The sequence below is a fragment of the Balaenoptera acutorostrata genome, chromosome 4 (genome assembly GCF_949987535.1).
Source record: "Balaenoptera acutorostrata chromosome 4, mBalAcu1.1, whole genome shotgun sequence".
NCBI classification, from domain to species: Eukaryota; Metazoa; Chordata; class Mammalia; order Artiodactyla; family Balaenopteridae; genus Balaenoptera; species Balaenoptera acutorostrata.
Genome location: NC_080067.1, coordinates 105,210,638 through 105,232,185, shown reverse-complemented (window position 1 = coordinate 105,232,185; position 21,548 = coordinate 105,210,638). Strand labels below are relative to the sequence as shown.

The 21,548-nt window shown below is 40.5% G+C and overlaps 1 protein-coding gene across 1 annotated transcript; it reads right to left on the bottom strand.

Annotated features, from left to right (window-relative positions):
- Positions 1–5,262: 5,262 nt before the first annotated feature.
- On the bottom strand, positions 5,263–21,331 carry CPOX (coproporphyrinogen oxidase). Its single transcript, XM_057545958.1, has 7 exons — positions 20,549–21,331; positions 17,909–18,052; positions 16,861–16,971; positions 16,084–16,225; positions 13,828–14,046; positions 10,201–10,305; positions 5,263–7,721 (listed from the first exon to the last, which is right to left on the bottom strand). The coding sequence occupies exons 1-7, from the start codon at positions 21,069–21,071 to the stop codon at positions 7,634–7,636; spliced, it is 1,332 nt and encodes a 443-aa protein (XP_057401941.1). The 5' UTR covers positions 21,072–21,331; the 3' UTR covers positions 5,263–7,633.
- Positions 21,332–21,548: the final 217 nt, after the last annotated feature.

Genomic DNA, 21,548 nt, shown 5'->3' with positions numbered 1-21,548 from the left:
CCACTCACCAGAATTGTATTTGCCCTTGGTTTTTCATTAGAGTCTTATCACCTAAACACAGTCTATGGGCTAGCTTTGCATCTTTTGAATTTTATACAAATGGAATCAAACTGTATGTATTATTCTACAGGTTGCTTTTTTTCACCCCATATTATGTTTGTGAGTTTTGTGGATAATTCTGGTTTATATTTTTATTCCAATGAACACCTCTATTATTACATCTTTGTTTAACATCTTTGTTCTCCATTTCTTTAGACAGTATCCATTAGTTCCCTCTAAAACTGCTAAGAAATTAGCACATTTACATTTCCTCCCTGGTGACTCCAGCAGGGGTAAGAAGACAAACTTTATTGTTATTGTTTTCTTCCTTTGATTTATCAAGATATTCTGCTTTCTGATTTCTCCAACTTCATTTTTAGTCCTTAAAAGTATAAAAATGTACACTATTTTTACAAGCAAATTTTGAAATTTTTTGATATGTCACTAATTTTACACTCCCCCAAATATCTTTTATTTGTGAATTAAATATATGCATTAATGTACGAATATGGACAAATAATTATATTACACACAAAAATAGAACTTCTGAAAGGATAAAAACGTTTTCTTACCTTTCCTCACTGAATTATCACATTGCCTTCCACTGGGGTGGGGGGGGGGCGGCGGGTATAGACACCCTCTCGATTTAGATGAGTAGTCCTCAATCTTTTCAGGAGCATGTATCCTTTTGAGAGTCAAACTAACATTACGAACTCTAAGAAAAATGCACACATTTTCTCATGATTTCAGGCACCTCACAATTCAGGAATTCCCTAGGAACTCAAGATGAAGACCCTGCTTTACACATTGAAAATTACTGGGATTATAGACATTGCCAATTTCAGAATCTCTTTGTACTAAAGAGAGAAATGAAACATAGTGGAGCCATTTGACAAGATAGGAACATCACAGTCGACTTAACTGTGCTTGGTTAAATATGTGATAACTCCTTTAGATAATCTCTCCAACAATACCATAGTTCAATGAAGGAGAGATCTTCGTTCTCTCTCATCTTCTCTCCTTTCCTTCCTTCCTCTCCTCGTTGCTGTCCTGTTCTGTGCCTCTCTCATCACCCCTCTCCCCTTCCTCTTCAATTTCTCCTCCCCACCCACCAGCAAAAACAAAACCCAACACTCGGGATTAGATTTTCTTGAGCAAATGGGCTCCACCTACTGGTTCTTTAAGGAATTTCATATTTAAACAGAACTTGAGATGCAGACATTATCTGATATGTCAGTGGAAGTAATTCTAGTACCTGAGAAGACCTTGGTAATTTATAGACTAGGATCATTTCTAAAAATCTGAGCTTCATTCCTAATTTATCAAACATGTTACTTGGAGCATTTATTATTTTAATATATTCTCTTATATGTAGAAACATGGTAATGTTTTAACCCTTTTTAAAATCACACCCAACTTGTCCCTTTTGATTCCCTTCTTCCCTATTCCATTTGCTCAGTGAGCTGCTCTCAGGACCCTTTCTTGACACCTTTTTCCCTGCTCCCTTCTCTGCCCCCAGTTCAGTCTTTGACTCTCCTTTCTTATTACACTGCATGTACTTCTTCGGATGGCTCACCTACTTTTTCAATTATCGCCTTCACACAAACAACTGGTAAATATATGTTTCTAGACTACATTTCTTTCTCCTGAGCTTTAGGCTCACATCTCCAAATACTGGTAGAGGTACCTTGCAGGCATGCCAGGCTGATCAAATTCACTCTCCTCATTTTTTTGATGGCATCCAACCTGTTCTAGTTACACATTGCTGTTTAACAAGCCACCTCAAATGTAGTGACATAAAACGGCAACTATTCTATTATGCTCACAGGTTCTGAGAGTCAGGAATTCTGTCTGAGAGAGCACAGCAGGGACAGCTAGGTAGAGGTGAGCAGACCACCTTTTGCTGTTACAAGAGAGATACCGTACCTCCCTCACATTACTAAAACAGGGAGGGAGGTAAAGATGAAAAGGAGGTGCTTATTCTTTCTTTCATTGATATGTGTACATTATTTTTAAGTACCACTCTCTTGGTGAATACCACATCATAAGATCCAGTACACATTAAAGAATTAAAAATTACTCTCAGCAGAAGTTAGTAAGTTAATTTGTATTGATATTGTGGACAATGTCACTTGCCATTTCTGTAAACAAAGGATGTTTTGGCCATAAAGCTATCAGCCACTGCAGCTGCCCCCAACAGTACACCCCGAGGGGAATTCAGGATGGAGGAAAACAGGATACCAGCCTTAGATAGTTAAGATGCATGTCAAAGGAATAATTTCAATGAGCCCAGACTCTTGCATCTTCTCATACATAGAAAGGCAGTAAAATCATTACCTTGAGATGTCTGGGATTTTTAGTGATTAGCAGTAATCTTTTGATGTTCGACTACAGTTTTGCTTTTCTTTCCAGCAAAAACTCCTCTATATCCTGGCTGCTCCCTTTCCTCTTTGGAACTGTTCCTCAGGGCTATCTGAGAGGCTGCCATCCTGGGCTATAGTGCTCAGTAAGGTCACCGAAAAAAACATAATTCTCAACTTTTAGGTTGTGCATTTTTTTTCAGTTGACAATTACCATTTTAAATGTCCTCTGAGAATATCTACTAGTTATTTTTCATAGTTAAACAACTTGAACTACAAGAAATTGATAAATTGGGTTGAAATTTTGCATATTACACTCATGGTTAGAACGATGTCAAGCAGCAGGCATGGAGTATTCTAAAAGCCTCAGGCTGCCTCATCAAATCAGAAACTGGAAGCAAGTTTGACTAGACCTAAGCATAGATAAATCTCTATGAAGACTTTTACTTAAAAAATGCATTATTCACTTGCTGGTAAATAATAGAGACATTCAACTAGTACAACTTAATTGGGAAACTTTAGTTTTGTACCTTCCTAACCATCTCTTAAGAAAATACATCCATGACAGAGTGAATGTGGCAACTCTAAATGACCACAAAGCCAATTTGCTTTCCTAAGTAATTGAACTTGTGTCAACTCATTGAAACCATGGTGGATTAGATTATGCCCAGTTTTAACATTCAAACATGGTTTGAAATGTGAACAGGAATTAACAGGTGAAGGATACTTTAAAATACTGATGAGTGTAACTTCTGGAATCAAAACCAAGTGCAGAGATTGGAAGATGGGAATGCAATTACCTTGCTCTGCTGGTATATGCTGGTGTGTATCTGGCATAAAACCACCTGTAGAAACAAGTCTGAGAGGTTTTACATTGCATGACCCATGACTCAGTTTCAGGTTACAATGTAATGATACTTAGTCAAGCCATATTGCAGATGTCCAAGCTTCACTAACTTGAATGTGCTAATGTAGGTTTATTATGAAATTGGAATTTACATGTGTGTTTCTTTGGAAAGAAGGACCAACTTTCTTTAAATGTGGGATTTCAAATACATAGTTAATATTTGTGGCAAGGGTAATACAAACATCCTTGAAAACAATTTCTAAATGGGCTCTTAAAAGATGTTTACCGGGAACTTCTATCTTCACAGACTAGGAATGAGACGGTTGTAAAGTAAAACAATATTAAGCTTGATACCACAATATACTATTGCAAAACAATGTTGGAAGACAAAGGTTAACAGGTCATTCATAAGGTAGCAGACTTTATAAATGAGGAAAGACCCACCTTAAATATTTTGAAGTACAGTGTACTCTGAGTGACTATATGAATACAGACCGTGATGACAGCAATACTAAAGGTAAAATGTGCTGAAGGGGACAAAGAGAGATTCCAAGCAGAGATAGCAGCAGCCTGAGCACAGGTCAGATGGAGGAGACTTGGGGAATGTTCAGAAAAATGCAGAGTGGTGACACGCAGTCTGAGGCTGAAGCGCAGGGGAGGCATGGAGGAGAAGACAAGGCTGAAAAGAGAGGTCTGCGTCTAATGGTGGATTGCTTTCAATGTCAGATTGAGTTCAGAAACTCTTCTGTAGGAGAAGGGAGGATGCTTAAAATATTTGAGGAGGGCAGTTAAGAATGGGATTTAGTGAGGTAATTTTTTTTTTAACATCTTCATTGGCGTATAATTGCTTTACAATGGTGTTTCTGCTTTATAACAAAGTGAATCAGCTATACATATACATATATCTCCATATCCTCTCCCTCTTGCATCTCCCTCCCACCCTCCCTCTCCCACCCCCCCCTCCCACCCCTCTAGGTGGTCACAAAGTACCGAGCTGATCTCCCTGTGCTATGCAGCTGCTTCCCACTAGCTATCTATTTTACATTTGGTAGTGTATATATGTCCATGCCGCTCTCTCGCTTCCTCCCAGCTTACCCTTCCCCCTCCCCGTGTCCTCAAGTCCATTCTCTACATCTGCGTCTTTATTCCTGTCCTGCCCCTAGATTCATCAGAACATTTTTTTTTTTTTTTTAGATTCCATATATATATGTTAGCATACGGTATTTGTTTATCTCTTTCTGACTTACTTCACTCTGTATGACAGACTCTAGGTCCATCCACCTCACTACAAATAACTCAATTTCGTTTCTTTTTATGGCTGAGTAACATTCCATTGTATATATGTGCCACATCTTCTTTATCCATTCATCTGTCGATGGACACTTAGGTTGCTTCCTAAGGAACCTAAGCAACCTAAGGGTGAAGTAATTCTGAAGGGAGAGAATGGAGGTCAGAGTGACCAGAGGCAGGTAGGGTATGGCCAACATTCAGGTGAGAGGGAATGTGGGACCAAAGTAGAGTCATGGCAGGGGACAGAGGCAGGAAATAAGAAACATTTCAAAGGTGGACACAACAGGATTTGATTAGGGCAATAAGGGAGGGAATGCCTAATCTATTTTGTGGTTTTGGGTGTGAAAGGCTATGTGGTGGTTTTGAATATGATCACAAATCCTTGACACTCCTCCCATTGAGAGCTGGGGTCTAATTCCCTCCCCGGTGAATCGGGAGCTGTTCTTAGCGACTCACTTGTAACCAACGGAATGTGAAGGACGTGACACTACATAACCTCTGGGGCTAGATCAGAAGGCACTGCCTCTGCTTGTTGGGTAGAATGTGTGTTCTGAGCCACGTGTAGGCACCAGGTCCACAGTCCAAGCTGAGCCTAGCTCTCAAGCCGTCCTAGCCTAGGCACAGACGTGTGAGTAAAACACCTGCAGACAATTCCAGCCTTGATGAATTGTAACAGCAAATGAATCGTGGGAGGATAAATCATAAATAAACAGATTACCTGCCCTATTAATCTGATGCTCTTTAACGCAGAAAAGTTTTTATTTCATGAATTACTCGGTTGAATAGGTGGGTAAGCAGAGTATAGTGATAAAGTAGTGGTTAGAAATTTGCTCCAAAGCATTTATATCCGTCCCCCAAATTTCCACCCCTTATGACCACCAACATACATGTGTAAGCCAGAAGCAGTTAGGTGTCCAAGGCTCAGACATCAGTACAAATTTGAAACAAATTCATTTTGAATAACAGCAGAATGACTTTCCAATAGTTATGCAATTCTGTTACGTTTTTCCCCAGACATAGTCTCATCTGTAAGAAAAATACGTGATTACTGAAGAGTACGAAAAACTGACAGGCACAGAAAATTTTTGAAATTTCTCTTAGTCCAATGCCCAGACCCCAAGAGCCCTAAACACAACTAAATAGGCTGGCAGATCTAAATGACGGGGACTTTTTATTGTAAAAGGCAAACTGAAGTTTATTGAACATTTGTTCCTATATGCCTAATAATGTGTTTTTTCTTTCATTTAATCAACTTTGTTGAAGTATAAATCATATATACAATAAAATTTCATGATTTTAAGTGTCGAGCTCAATGAGCTCTGATAAATGTATACAGTCTGGTAACCACGGCCACAATCAATACACAGAACATTTCCATCACCTCAAAACATTCTTTTGTTCCCTTTCACAATCAATTCCCCAACCCCAGCCCCTAGCAATCACTGATCTTTCTCTTGTTAGAGTTTGACTTTCCTAGGTTTTCATGTAATGTAGTCATACAGTGAGTGCTCTTCTGTGTCTGGCTTCTTTCACTTGGCATAATGATTTTCTGATATTCACCCATGTTCTTGCCTTTATCAATAGATGTTCCTTTTCATTGTTGAGTAGTACTTTAACATATGGATATATTATAACTTGTTTATCCATTCACCTGCTGATGGACAGTTGTGTTATTTCTAAATTTTGGCTATTGAGAATAAAGCTGCTATGAAAATTCAACTACAAGACATATTTTTCTTGGGTAAAATACCTAGGAATGAGGAACTATGGTTTTAGTACTAAGAAATATTTATCTTCCCTATATCAATTACCCTGGAAAAAATGAAAACTACAAACATTTCTTAGTCATATTTCATAATAAAATTTATCAGCACACCTATTGTAAGAGTTTAAGAATTCATACATTTTCCAGCTCTACAGAGTCACACATGATCATACATTCAACATATTCCAAGATAATGCTTAATAATATGTAGGAAGATAACATTCCTTACAAACTTCAATATATTATGAATAAAATATTTACATTATTACATGAACAAAGAAGTCTTGAGAACTCTGTTGTGATTTTCTCTCGAGAGCAAAGGTAAGAGTTGCAGAATCTCTAATTTAAAAAGAGGACGATTTCAATTAGTCCATATTCAAGGAAATATATTTATAAAATGCCTACATGCTTCTTACACTAGTTATGCCTGCTTTCATTAGAGAAGGAAAATGTTTCTCATTTCCTAAATTCACAACATCCCCAGGATTGTTCTTAGTCTAAACCTCCATACAGAAATGTCTGGAATAGAAATTTTTAAGTATCAGAATCCAAGGGTATAAGCTTTCACATTCAAAAGTGCAAAGAATCTCAGCATCAACAAATGATAGTTCTACAAAAATCAAAATTACAACTTAGATATTCCTTGTTTAAATAACAGTGATGTCACTTTAGAGTTAACTATAGGTAATCACTGAATTGTAACACATGCAGAGATTAAGAAAATTTCAAGTATTCCTAAATATCTATCATTACAAAAGTCAATATTTTACAATATTATGATCTCTAGAGAAAGATATATAAAGATTATGATCAAAGCAACTTCAGTAATGACAAAGTAAAATTTTTACTTTCATTTCCAGTTGCTTTCTAAAATTACTAGTCTCAATCTCATTGAATTAATGAACATAAAATTTATCCCACAACAGACTTTTGTGGCTGAAACTAAATCTTTAAAAAATATATGAAACAAAGATAACTTGAGAAGTTTCCTGATACAAATTATAATATTTAGATCCCCTAAAGCAATTCTTGGAAATTGTCACTGTTTGTAAACTAGTCCTATCAAATGATTCGAAAAGTATAAATGAGTTTTACATCAACCAGTTGACTCTGACAAGCTGCCACCTCACCACCCATCACCGACAGCATCCAGCGGAAGCTCGTGGTGCTTAAAACACATTTCAGCAGGAAAGGAGGCAGACTCCAGGGCGGAGAAGACTGGAGCTCTGAGACACAGGTAACTAAGTGCCACACAGTGGCGGTGGTGCCAGCCAGCGGAGCAGGGGGCCCATTGTGTGTCCCCCAGACCCTAGGAAGACCGCTCTGCCGGCATCAATGCACCCAGTCCCTTGGATGGCGCAAAACGTCCACAATTTCAGCTTCTTTGGAGTTCTCTGAGGGTGAATGCATGTACTCCCATCTATGCAGGTTCAAAACAGAAGCAAAAAACGTAACAACAATAAAAAATAAATAAACAACACACATACCTCTTTATCTAAAATAAATGAAAAATAAAATTCTAAGAGTAATAAAAAGAGTTATACCTCTTTGTCTCCACTACGCTTTTAAAAAATATTTGCTGCTAAAGAAATAAAGTTTCTGGGGCTTCCCTGGTGGTGCAGTGGTTGGGAGTCTGCCTGCCGGTGCAGGGGACACGGGTTCGAGCCCTGGTCTGGGAGGATCCCACATGCCACGGAGCAACTAAGCCCGTGAGCCACAATTGCTGAGCCTGCGCGTCTGGAGCTTGTGCTCCGCAACAAGAGAGGCCGCGATAGTGAGAGGCCCGTGCACCGCGATGAAGAGTGGCCCCCGCTTGCCACAGCTGGAGAGAGCCCTCGCACAGAAACGAAGACCCAACACAGCCAAAAATAAATAAATAAATAAAAATTTAAAAAAAAAAAAGAAATAAAGTTTCTTAATAATTCCTGAGCATACTCTAGCTAATATTAATATTCCAGAGCCAAAACATACTTTTACTATAAACCAGGGTTTCATAAAGTATAGAATCTCAGGTGATCCATGGGCAAACTTTTTTTAGCTTAGTACTTCGGCATTTATTTTAATGTGTTACTTTCTATTTATGACAAAAATGTTGGTTTGCCTTTAATTTTCTCTCTGAAAAAAATAAGAGTATAAAATTTAAGTAAATAATACCTCAGATTATATATAAATATACAAATATGGTCAAAATGGTCAAACTGTAGTATGAAATCTGGCAAACACTGGTTTAGATCAGAGGCTGGCAGACTTTTCCTGTAAAGGGCCGCATAATAAACACCTTAGGCTCTTGGGGCCACATACCTTTTGCAGTCTCTTGCCTATTCCTTTTTTGTTTGTTTTTAATAATCCTTTAAAAATGTAAATTCCATTCTTAGCTTAAGGGCTGTACATAAACACAAGTGGACCTAGATTTGTCCTGAAGCCTTAAGTTTGCAGACTCCTAGTGCAGACTTTAAGAAGCTAAAAATAACCTGTTGCGTTAATGTTATTCAGTTGAGTGAGGGATTGATTTATAATCTGCCCTTACCTGCAGTTTGGAATGTGCATTATAATTAGAGGCCAGCAGAGATCAGGTAGACTACCCGAGGCCTTAAGATCTCATGTCTACTTTTTCTTTTTTTTAAAATTTATCCTTTTTTTTTTTTTTCACAGTTACTGTATTTCATTGTTAGATTTTTCACAATCTTTTTTTTTTTTTAAAGTAAAGTGTCAATTTCTTTATTTATTTATATTTATTTTTGGCTGTGTTGGGTCTTCGTTTCTGTGCGAGGGCTTTCTCTAGTTGCGGCAAGCGGGGGCCACTCTTCATCGCAGTGCGCGGGCCTCTCACTGTCGCGGCCTCTCTTGTTGCGGAGCACAAGCTCTAGACCCGCAGGCTCAGTAGTTGTGGCTCATGGACCTAGTTGCTCCGCAGCATGTGGGATCCTCCCAGACCAGGGCTCGAACCCGTGTCCCCTGCATTGGCAGGCAGACTCTGAACCACTGCGCCACCAGGGAAGTCCATGTCTACTTTTTATCACATCTTGCCTCTAGGGTGGCAAGGACACCTAACAGTGATGTGCATGAGAATCCAGCCAGGACATGAGATCCCATGAACAACAGCTAAACAAGGAGAGAGCCAATGCCATTCTGAACGTAGTGACAATGGTAGAGGGTACTGATCTCACAAGGCTAGATCTGCACAGCAGAATGACGCAAGGCAGACCTTCAATGCCAGCCAGTCCATTCTTATTTGGATATTTAAACTCATGGAGAAAAGAAGATTCTAGCTCTTCTAAAACAAGCAATGGTCGTATTTTTTCTCATCTTTTCTATTTCAGTCTGGATCCACACCATTCTCACTTCCTCAAAGCCAAAAAAGTCAACTGTAGATCTTTATTAACCTAATAGCACCAACATAAATAGATTTTTAAATTCCCCACAGAGATTCAATTAACCTTTATGGAAGCACACCATGGCAGCACGTAAAGCATCTGAAATAATCCCGCATACTTTCATACAAGCTTAATACTTCATAGTGGAGAATAAGACCTTTCCCCACAAGTGCAATCATTTCCAATAAAATTAAAGAGTTGTTATGTTCATATAAATGTGCTTTGCTCATAGCTCCTCCTAGAAAATCACCAAGTAGGAACAGTCAATCTAGCTCCCTAGACACCATCATCCACCCTATCTTCTCACTCCCTCTATCCTTTCCCTGCTCTCACATATAAAGCTATATCATTTATCCTGCCACCCCCTAAAAAAACCAATTTGATTTTCCTGTGATTTGCCTGTGATTTTCTTAAACAGGCAGCAAAGTCAAAACCAATGAGTCTTTAGGAAAGACATTTGTGGTGTCAATGTTCATGTTTTGTGGAGGGTAGGGAATAACTATTATTCTTATGAGTTATTCTTACCGGGCGGTGAGAGGTAAAGACATCAAGATGCTTTCTATCCTGGATCCTGGAGTGAAGAGGCCAAACTTTGTACCCCGATCATACAGCAGGTTAAATTCTACATACCTGACATAAAGACATCAAATAAGATTAAGGATTGGCTGAGTAATCCCTTTCTTAAGATTAGTCCATAACAAATACTTAAAGGGGGGGCATCTTCCCACCACCTCCCACCCCATCAGCTGGAACTGGCAGAGAAAACACCAGTCTCGTCAGTTGAGTTTTCTCCATCTGGAAAGGCATAAAGAAAAGGCTATTCTATCCAACAAACAATAGGATACAGATTCAGCCCCAACATAGAGCAGTTACAAAACAATAAGGTTATGTTTTCCAATAAATAAACAGAATGAACACAAAGCTTAGAACTTGAAGGCACAAAAACAATTAAGAAAAGCAAATGGCACCCTTTATCAGGATAAAACAGCTCTTTCTGGCCCTCGCCTAGAGTCTGAGATGCTTCACAGTCAAAGACTTCATTTCACTGCTAATAACTCACACGAACTAAGACAGTGTAAAGCTCTTGTAATTGAAAAGCCAAGAACAGATAACAGAAATCTATTAATAATTACTAATATGTTCTAGATATTTCCTTTTCTTAAACTAGTTAACAGCATTAATAAGCAGTCATATAATTCAGTCTTCCTGCAAATTAATGACAAAGTCATAATAGAAGGTAGTGATTGAGTTGCAGTGCTCAGTCCTTAGCATCAACTAAAACCTGGTTCAGGATATTAGTTTTCCATGAACTGCCATAGAGTCATATCTAAACTCTGTCTAGCTTAAAAATCTGTGATTGCCTTTAACATCATGAGATCCTTTGTAAAAGGGTCTCTTCTCTTTTGAAGTTTCAAAAGATAATTTCTACTACCCAAAAGAATTGAGAATGATCCATAAATCTGAAAATTTCAATAGTCCCCCTTCATATCATTTCTCAACTCACTCAAAAACTACTCTCTTGGTCTAAACTTCCCTCAGATATTACCGTTTATGCATTGGTTACTGTATGTAATCACAACTAGAGAAAAATATTCTCTAGATTCCCGCAGTCCTTCAATTTTTAGAAAGCAACCTTCACTGTGGAAACTTGCCAAAGGCTCTGAGAAAATTTAAATAAATTACATTCATGGATCCCTTTCTAGTCCTCACCATTTATTTATCACTGATTGAGTTCCGTGCACTAATAACTATTTAATACCTTCTTATGTCTGTTTCAAAAGATAATTTAAGAGAATCTTCTTAACTTCTTCCTAAGACCACGGAAAAGAACTCCAGTCTCTCAGCTCCCTTTCTCACCCCTGATGTTACCCTCCTGAAACATGATATTTAAGGGATGGCTGTGATTCTCTATTTGTACAGATGTCTTGTTCAGAGACCTCTGTAAGGAGCTCCCAAATGAGCCTCTATAGGATCCCTGTGCTGCTTTTCTGTTTTGAGTGAACAATGCTCCTTTCTGTGTATCAGCCTGACTCTCACCAGGTTTTGCTTAGATCTGATCTTTCTGATCCTTTCCATACATTTATCCTCTCCGAGGTTCCTATAAACTAAGAACCTTAACCACTCCCTTCAATTTAACTGATACCTACACTGTATCCTGCTTCCCTTTCCCAAAATACAGCAAAACAAAAAAGAAGACTAAGACTGGAGGTTCAAGGTCTGGGGAGAGAATAGTAGTAACTGAGGACAAGAGACTAAATGAGATAGCCAAGCAAGAGGCAGCAAAGTCAAAAGAGAAGCAGCCTAACCACTGCAGGGGAAAGTCATACAGAAGGGGATGCGAGGAAGTGGGGAAGAGTAATACAGATAATGGGTTATGAATGCCGTGTAAGAAAGTGAAGGCAGGGCTCATGACCGCAGCAAAGAGCTGGGGTTATCTTAAGCCCCAGAGATTACTGCCATTTTAAGGCCCAGAGACATGGGTGGTAGAAGGAGCCTCTCTTTGAAAGTACAGTCACCCACCACACCACAGAAAATTAACCTAATACCCCACACTTCCGCCTAATTCAAAAAACACAGACATGAAATGATACACACAAATGGAACTTTCAAAATATGTTGTCAATTAATAATAAAAAACAGAACAAGCAAAATAAAACATCATTCCTATGTCCAAGAAGTTTTAAAGGCTTCACCTCATTAGTATTCATGAAACCTGCCAGCTTTGCTTAAGAAATCTTATGCAAAACTAGAACATTGCACTTTCCACAGAGTTTTTTTTTTCTTTTTTTAGTTTCTTGTTTGTTTTTTATTGGAGTTTGTTGTTGCTGTTTCCACAGAGTTTTAAATTATCCTCTTAGGATGGTCTTCCCCACTAAACTGTGAGCTTTTCCCAGCATGGTCCCTAGCCATAGAAGGCACCTAATACACTCAAGTGAAGGGAAGGAGTAGTAAAGGTGTATCTGGGAAATCATGGGACCAAAAAAAAAAAAAAAAAAGTCCAAAAACAGATGCACTGTTAAAGAACTGTCTAACAAGAACACTTAATCAATTCTCATTTTCCCAAGTTTATAAACAGGGAGCAAGCAAGCAGAGGTAGTCCTAAGAAAGAATAAACAACAAACATTTACCTTGAGACTTTGAACATTATCTAAGTTGACCTTTTAGCTTTACCTCCTTAAGTACCCAAAGTTTCATATGCCTGAGACAAAATTAACATAAATGAGGAAATCCATTTTATAGCCATGGACCAGTAGTACACATGCAATTAAGATGGTAACGAGAAACCCCTGTGAGAGGGAAGACTGGATAATTTGGAGCTGATTCACAATCACACCCCCACTGAAGATGACCTCACGCTGGTCACCCAACTGAGCTCACCAAGCTGAGTGCACAAAGCAGGGTGGCTAAGTTGAGCATCACGGTCAGAAATAAGACGTACTTAACTTCATTCACATCTAAGAAAGTCTGCAAGTTTTGAAGGCACGATGACCTGATTCCACACCTGGGATCTTTTATTTACTAGCTGTGTAAACTTGGGCAAGGGACTTACTTGGCTGAGACTAAGTTTTGTCATCTGTAAAATGATGATAATTACACCAATCTCACAGGTTTGTGAAGAAAATTAGATGTACACTGCCTAACATATTAGCCAGCACATATTAACATCTCCATAATTAATAAATATTATCACTAAGTGTAAATAATTTCTGAAGTGATTATTTTCATCATAACAACTTCCATGAAAACCTAAAGATAAGTGAAAAAAATGTGTGATTCCAAATTTACAAAGCAGCAAAAACATTAAATGATTCTCCTATCTTGGCGTAAGGCTGGAAGGTATTGCTAGAAGAAACTGTAAGAAATCAGCTGAAATAAATTCAACAAGTTCTTACTATAGGCCTAATATGGTTCTCTAATGTATACACAAATTAAACTTTGGTCTTTTATAATACTATTTTATACAATGTTTTTTAATTCACTTGATATTTATCTAGTTATGAAAAGAAATTAGGGTGAGTATTAACAAAACTCTGACAAAGTATCTGCCCAAGACAACATAGCATCCACTCTTATTACGGCTGCTCCACTTCCCGACCTCCTACCCCCCAGAGTTATGCAACGAGACGGTTCATTCTCCTGTCACTCACTCACCGTCCTCTCCGGAGCTGCTGCCACAACTTCTCCCGGGGGGTGAAGGAGTCATCACAGTGCTTTTTCACAAGGGGGATATAAGAAGGAATGACAGCCTGGGTACAGCTCTGCACAAAGCGAAAGACCTCCTCCTTGGATGGAGAGTCAAGGTCATCAAAAAAGATACCCCCGATGCCCCTCCGCTCCCCACGATGGGCTATAAAAAAGTAATCGTCACACCTGGAAAATACAGCAAGGCCAAATCAGGGACCAAAGAGGAAAAAACAGACAGACATGAAAATCAGTGTGAGCATTTCAGCTTAGCGCACCATCCCTGACTAATGCCAGCACAGTGCCCTTACTTTTTGTCCATGTCTGAAAATGAAACTAGAGTTTTAGACAGACTTCCTGCAGTTATCAACAATGAAGAAAATGCTTACACTTTTACCTACAAAGCAATAGGCAAGCTAATACATGTCTATCTGAAAATGTGGCACTCTAAGACCTTTACTGAAAAGAAAGAGTCCACTATTAATACTGTATTTCCTTCTTTTTTTTTTAAAGCACTGTATTTCTTAAAACAAGTGACGCTGCTGCCCTCAGAAGCACTGCTACTTTCGCAGCAGGCAGGAATCCTCTACCAACAATGACACAAACCAGGTCCTTGATGGAGTGTTAATCCTTAAGCTGTCTGAATCAGTTCTTATTCACCAAAGGAAGGTAGAGTAAATTATCTCTAAGGTCTCTTTCGGCAATAAAATGTGATGACTCTATAGCATGCATAGCTCAGGGGAGGGTTGGTGGAAGGAAATGTTCAGAGAATGAGTCTTCAGAACATTAAAGGTTGCCCTTGTGAACCAGCACATGAAACTCAATTTGTTCTTGAGTCTTTCCCCACCTGTGCTTACTAGAGCAGATTTCCTAAGTCTTTCCTAATTGCTAAATCTGCAGTATAGTTTACATCCTGGAAATAGTTTTCATTATCTCTGTATAATGAGGGTTCCTAAATAGAAAACCTGTACAAACAAAAACTAAAAGCTATTGAAAAGGTTATCTTAAAAATAGACTTAATAGCTTAAAGTTAAAAAAAAAAAAAAAAAGGCAGCAGATGCAAATCCCTACAACTGATGTGCTGGTATAATTCACCCTGACTGTGACTTCTTGGCTTTTCTTCATAGGTACATTTTATTAACAGAGTTAAAGTACATCCTGAGCAAGGCTGTAAAGCCAGCTTTAACTAAATCATGTTATTTCCAAATCTCTTTTCATGATATTATGAAATGAAGAGATTTACTAAATATGTACACTAAAAACTTTTTAGCTAGCCCGCATCCTAGATATTTTATTAATACTACTCAGATAAAGTTCTTCAGTAACAGCAATAAAAGGAAAAAAAAAAAAGAGAGAGAATGTCTACCCCACCAATCCTCCTCCTGAAAGGAAGCTGATTTGTAAGAGAAAAACAACCCTTCATCCTACATCTGTGTGTCCACAGCTGTCCAGTGTTTACTGGTAATGTCAAATCAAAGAGAGGTTATTTCAATGTCTTATATTTTCTGAGGATTTTAAAGCTGAACTCCATATTCTTAGATAAATAACATCAAGATTCCACAAATATTAGCACTAAAAGCAAAGCAAAAAAAAAAAAACCCAAAAACCCTTTCTGTTCCTCCTTTTTCTAGAATGGCAATTAGCTCTAAGCCGTGTTGAGTACCTTATTATTCCAAACAACTTATGCACAGACTCCATTCCACATCTACCAAATATCCTGGGTCTCCTCACAACTTTTTTCTTTACCATTAGAGTTCCTTTCACACAGTTTCCAATCCCACTTTCTCCTTGTCCAAAATCTCCAGTACATTTGCACCTCTCCTAACAGTTCTCCAACCCTTCCCATGCCTTAACACATTTCCATGGCAACGAGATGATAATCCTCATGTGGGATGAGAATTTAATATCCCACTTTAGGATTAAAAAGCCTCTGATTCTCAGGCATATATCACCTTCAAGTTTATATCCTAGATCATCTGGTATCAAAAATGATATTGCTACCCAACTTTTATCACAGACATTCAAATATTCCTAAGAAAATAATGTATTAAAACCACTTAAAACTCATATCTCACTTCTGGTGAAAGGAAGGAAGGGAGGGAGGAAGGAAACAGTTCAACCTTCGTAAGCTGAAAAAGATACTTAGTAACACAGTACTGCCTTCAGGATCTACAGAAGGAATGGAAAATACTTAGCGGTCATGACAAGTTCAATAACTTTACCTACCATTTTTTAAATTTGGGGTAGAGATCCGGACCATGCTGGTCACAAGCCTCCTTTAGAGTCCTGTGAAAATGCACTGCATCCTCTTGGTTCAAGTATGTTGGGGTAAGGTCACATCCACCACCAAACCACCACTGCTTGTTACCTACCAAATCAAGACATGTGATTCTGATGTGGAATTTGAGATGCAGAACACTACTCAAAAGGAAAAGTTAAATACATTGCTTTAAATGCCAACACCTGCAGAGACACCAAAAGGCGTGGCTTGCACTGCACAGGTGCTCTGACAGGGTAACAGCTGGCCCAGCTAATGGCAAACACAGACTGGAACTATATTTACATAATGAAGCATGATCAATTGCACCCCATCTTAAACCCACTGACAACGCACTAGTGACTGGCAAAGCTACATTATGTGGAAAATAATTGCCAAAAGCAAGTTCTCAATGGCAACTTAACATTGCACGTGAGGTTTTCCTTTGGATGTAATAAATTTATATTTGCAAAGAACCCTGTGTGCACTTTAAGTTCGGGTTCATTAAATCATTCCTTGTGTGTTGGAGGAAAATGGGGATGCCAGAGACCAGCCAATACCACTTTCACTTTTCACATCTAGTAAATAATCCATTGCACCTGCCAAGGAATAAGCTTTCACATGCTTCCCAAAAAACCTAGTTAAGATGGTATTTATTTTTTCTTGATTTTAGATGTTATGCCCCCAATGTGTTTTAAAATACACATTTTGCACAACAGTACTTTCCACACCTCCATAGCCCTTACCGTCGGCTTCTTCTACTTCAAAGTATCTGTAGTTGAAATGGATGGTAGGAGCATGTGGATTCTTGGGGTGGATAACAGAGCTCACGCCCATAGCAGAAAACGGCAATTTACCTGGAAAGTAAAACACGCAGTGAGCTGCACTCGATTACCTGGCTTGATACAAATTAACTCCAACATGGTTTCTGAATCAATTTTCAAAGGGTGCTTTTCAATTTGTCTCCTAAAATATAATTTTTAAAAAGTAACTGTGTCCTCAAGTCCATTCTCTACGTCTGTGTCTTTATTCCTGTCCTGCCCCTAGGTTCTTCAGAACTATGGACATATATACACTACCAAGTGTAAAATCGATAGAAGCAGCCACATAGCACAGGGAGATCAGCTCAGTGCTTTGTGACCACCTGGAGGGGTGGGATAGGGAGGGTGGGAGGGAGGGAGACGCAAGAGGGAAGAGATATGGGGACATATGTATAACTGATTCACTTTGTTATAAAGCAGAAACTAGCACACCATTGTAAAGCAATTATACTCCAATAAAGATGTTAAAAAAAAAAAAGTAATTGTGAACATGTTCAGCTGGCATACGCACCCAGATGGAATTTTACAGAAGCAATATGTACTTTATAAATAAAACTTGTGGGGAGGCGCTTCCCTGGTGGCGCAGTGGTTGAGAATCTGCCTGCCAATGCAGGGGACACGGGTTCGAGCCCTGGTCCGGGAAGATCCCTACATGCCGCGGAGCAACTAAGCCCGTGCGCCACAATTACTGAGCCTGCGCGTCTGGAGCCTGTGCTCCGCAACAAGAGAGGCCGCGATAATGAGAGGCCCGCGCACCGCGATGAAGAGTGGCCCCCACTTGCCGCAACTAGAGAAAGCCCTCGCACAGAAACGAAGACCCAACACAGCCGTAAATAAAAAAAAAAAAAATGAAAAAAAAAAAAAGAATTATTAACTATTTGTCCTCAGGAGAAAATTATTAAAAAAAAAAAAAACTTGCAGGGAAAAAAGGTTTACAGGGACTATTAAAGGCTGCTGAGATCGTCTGATTTACCATCTTTCGTCTTCAGCTTTTTTCCTCTGCTTCTCATCTGTTTTGCTGCTTCCTCAGAAAGATTTCCATGAACAACAGAAATGCTCACCCCGGCCTTTTCAAAAACATTCCCGTCTTGAAGTACACAGCTGATGCCACCACCTCCTGTTTATGGAAATGTAAAATGAGGAGAGAATGTAAGGGTATATGCGAAGTTAAAAACAACTGCTACATGAAGGTGGTGGGATTAGGAGTTATTTTCCTCCTCTATTTTCCAAATCTTCCATAATATCAGCATATTTATAATTTTTAAGTACAATACAATTAGATAACCAGCTTAGCTTTATGACATTTGCTACTGATCATGGGCGAATATTTTATCTCCCCTCACCACCCAACCGAATTCTCTTCTACATCCTTATGTCATCATCTAAAATGAATCACTGGAATAGTTTCCCTTCAAATAAGACTGTTCACAATGGCAGCTGTCAGTTGTGATACATGAGAGAAAGCTAAGATTAAAGACAGGAATAAGTATATTCAAAGAGTGTTCCAGTATTGCCAAATTTAAGAGTTCCATATTGTTTCAATTGTTTTTTCTCCGTGTGCTGTTTGCCTTTTAATTTTGTTTACAGGTAATTAAAAAACAGATACTGAAATGCTTAAGGAATTCGGAAGCTTGAACTGAGTGAGACACACATTAACATTTAGGTATATGAGCTTTACTACTAGTAGCTGGTTTGTTTTTCTAAGACACTAGAGGTACCTCAAGAGTTCATTGTTTCATGAAGCTTCATGTTTGGCTTGTTTTATTTCTAAAAATTTTTAGAGCTGGATGGGACATAAGATGATCCAGTACGACCCTTGTATATTTCAAATGAGAAAACTGAGGCCCAGAAAGGCAAAATACTTTCTCCAAAACCACGCAACTAGTAAGTGGCCCAAACAATTTGTCTCAGGACTTCCCTGGTGGCGCAGTGGTTAAGAATCTGCCTGCCAATGCAGGGGACAAGGGTTCGAGCGCTGGTCTGGGAAGATCCTACGCACCGCGGAGCAGCTGGGCCCGTGAGCCACAACTACTGAGCCTGTGCATCTGGAGCCTGTGCTCCGCAACAAGAGAGGTCGCGATGGTGAGAGGCCCGCGCACCGCGATGAAGAGTGGCCCCCGCTTGCCATAACTAGAGAAAGCCCTCACACAGAAACTAAGACCCAACACAGCCATAAATAAATAAATAAAGAAATACTTAAAAAAAAAAAGTTAACAATGAAAATTAATGTGACATTATCAATAATAAATTGTGAAGCTGAAATAAACTTTAAAAAAAAAACAATTTGTCTCAGTTCTTTCTAAGCATCAAACAATATTTGCAGCACTTCATATATATACACCTTATTTTACCCTTATAATACATTCACATGTTTTTAAATTTCATTTCATAGATGAGGAAACAGAGGCACAAAAAGTAACTACTGAAGGTCACACAGCTAGTCCAGGTTGTGTCCTGATTCAACAGTCTTCACTTAAAAAATTAGAAGATGGATGACTTCCCTGGTGGCGCAGTGGTTAAGAATCTGCCTGCCAATGCAGGGGACATGGGTTCGAGCCCTGGTCTGGGAAGATCCCACATGCCGCGGACCAACTAAGCCCGTGCGCCACAACTACTGAGCCTGCGCTCTAGAGCCTGTGAGCCACAACTACTGAGCCCACGCGCCGAGAGCCTGTGCTCCGCAACAAGAGAAGCCACCCCAATGAGAAGCCCACGCGCCGCAACGAAGAGTAGCTCCCGCTCACCACAACTAGAGAAAACCTGCGCGCAGCAACCAAGACCCAACACAGCCAAAAATAAATTAATTTTTAAAAAAATTACAAGATGGAAAACACTATGAAAACCAGATTTAACTTCATTTAAAATAAATGTGGCAGTATCACAGACCCAAATCAGCTGATGAGAAGTTGCTGCAGTAGTCCCAGGTAAGAAGAATCAGAAATCCTTTAAGTTTATGACCAAGATGTAAGGTTTCACTGTATAGGCAATAACATGGTCATGAATGTAGGACGCTGTAAGAACTAGGTTTTAATACTTAAGTATTTTACCAGTGGAAATAAAGATTTTCCTGGCAGGAAATCTGATGGGTGCATTTGGCAGAACTACTGACAAGCCAGGTCAAATATTTCTTGCGCAACCTGGGAAAAAGACACAATGACACAATAACTCCCTCAGCTGGAGGAGACTGGTTTACCCTTAGTAATGAGGAGATGACTTTCTTTTTCCATCTCCAAAGGAAGAGAAAGGGTAAACGCACCCAGAGAAGCAGAGGAAATGTGGAGAAAATCTATGCTCAGTTACAACTTTGGACATCCAAGCCTGTTGGCTAAAACTGACCTTAAGACTTGTATGAAAAATGCCATATAAAATTGCAAAGATTTTTTAAATGTCCAGTACTAGAGCGACAGCAGATCTGGGTCCACACCTGCAAGCTGAGGGCTGATGACCCTGTCAGTATCAATCGTTTTAAAGGTGTCCCTTTTAACCTAGCAGTCGCTGTGTAGGTACCCCTTTCCTTACTCCCATCCCCTATTCTGAGTCATTTTCTGCCTGCAAACTAAAGCCCGACCTCTCTTCCCCACCTCCACCTCCCGCTAGGGGCCGACCTCCTCACCTTCCTTCCTCTCCCACCGGTCCACAGAGAAGCGGGCGCCCCCGTCCACCTGTGCCAGCGCCTGGCACACCTGGGCCTGGGTCTCCAGGATCAGCAGCTCCATCTTGGTCTTCATGTCGCCCGGCCTCCTCCGCAGCTCGTGCAGGTCGGTCACAGGCGAGGCCATGAAGCAGCTGCAGCGGCGGGCCAGCTCGTCGTCCTCCTCCTCCGGCCTCCCCGGCGAGGGGCTCGGCGGCCCCGAGCTCTTGCTCACCATCTCCGCCCGCTCCATGTGCCCGAAGGCGGCGGCGGCCAGCCCGGCCAGCCCCGCCAGCCCCGCGGCCAGCCCGGTCCTCAGCCGGGGGCCGCCTCCCGCAGTAGGGCCGTACCCCAGCCCGCGGCTCTGCTCGGGGCAAGCGGTGCCAGGGGGGCGGCAGAAGCGTCCGGCCGCGCAGCGCAGGGACCAAGAGCGCAGCTCCCCGCAGCCGCCCCGCGCCGCGAGCCAGCAGGGGCCCGCGGTCAGCCTGCCCAGGTGCATGGCCATGCTCCCGCACTGTCACCCTGGGCAGTGCCCACCTCCCGCAGACAGGCCCCTGAGCGCCCTGGAGACCCAAGCAGCGAGCGGCGAGCGGCGCAGGCAGTGGGAAACTTCGCTGGAAAAGAGCTACTACCGGGTCGGCTCCCCGGCGTAGAATGCCGGGAGCTGTAGTCCCGGCTTCTATCGCCGCCTGCAGGGGCGCGCCCGGGAGATAAAAGAATCCACCGTCCCCAGAAGGGCGGGTCCCATGGGTAGAGAACTGGGGTGCTGGGTAGGAGACGGCAATGGAAGCAAAGGCGGAGATAAAAGAGGACTTCTTGTCACGTACAACCTCTGGTCTGCGGTTCACCCAATCACAGGGAGAAGACAAAGTAGGGTTGGACGCGCTGAGGGCTAACCGGGGAGAAATGTGGCCAGAGACCCCTGCCCGACTTATATTTCTAAACAGCGTTGCAAACCCTGACTCCTGTATGTATAGAAGGC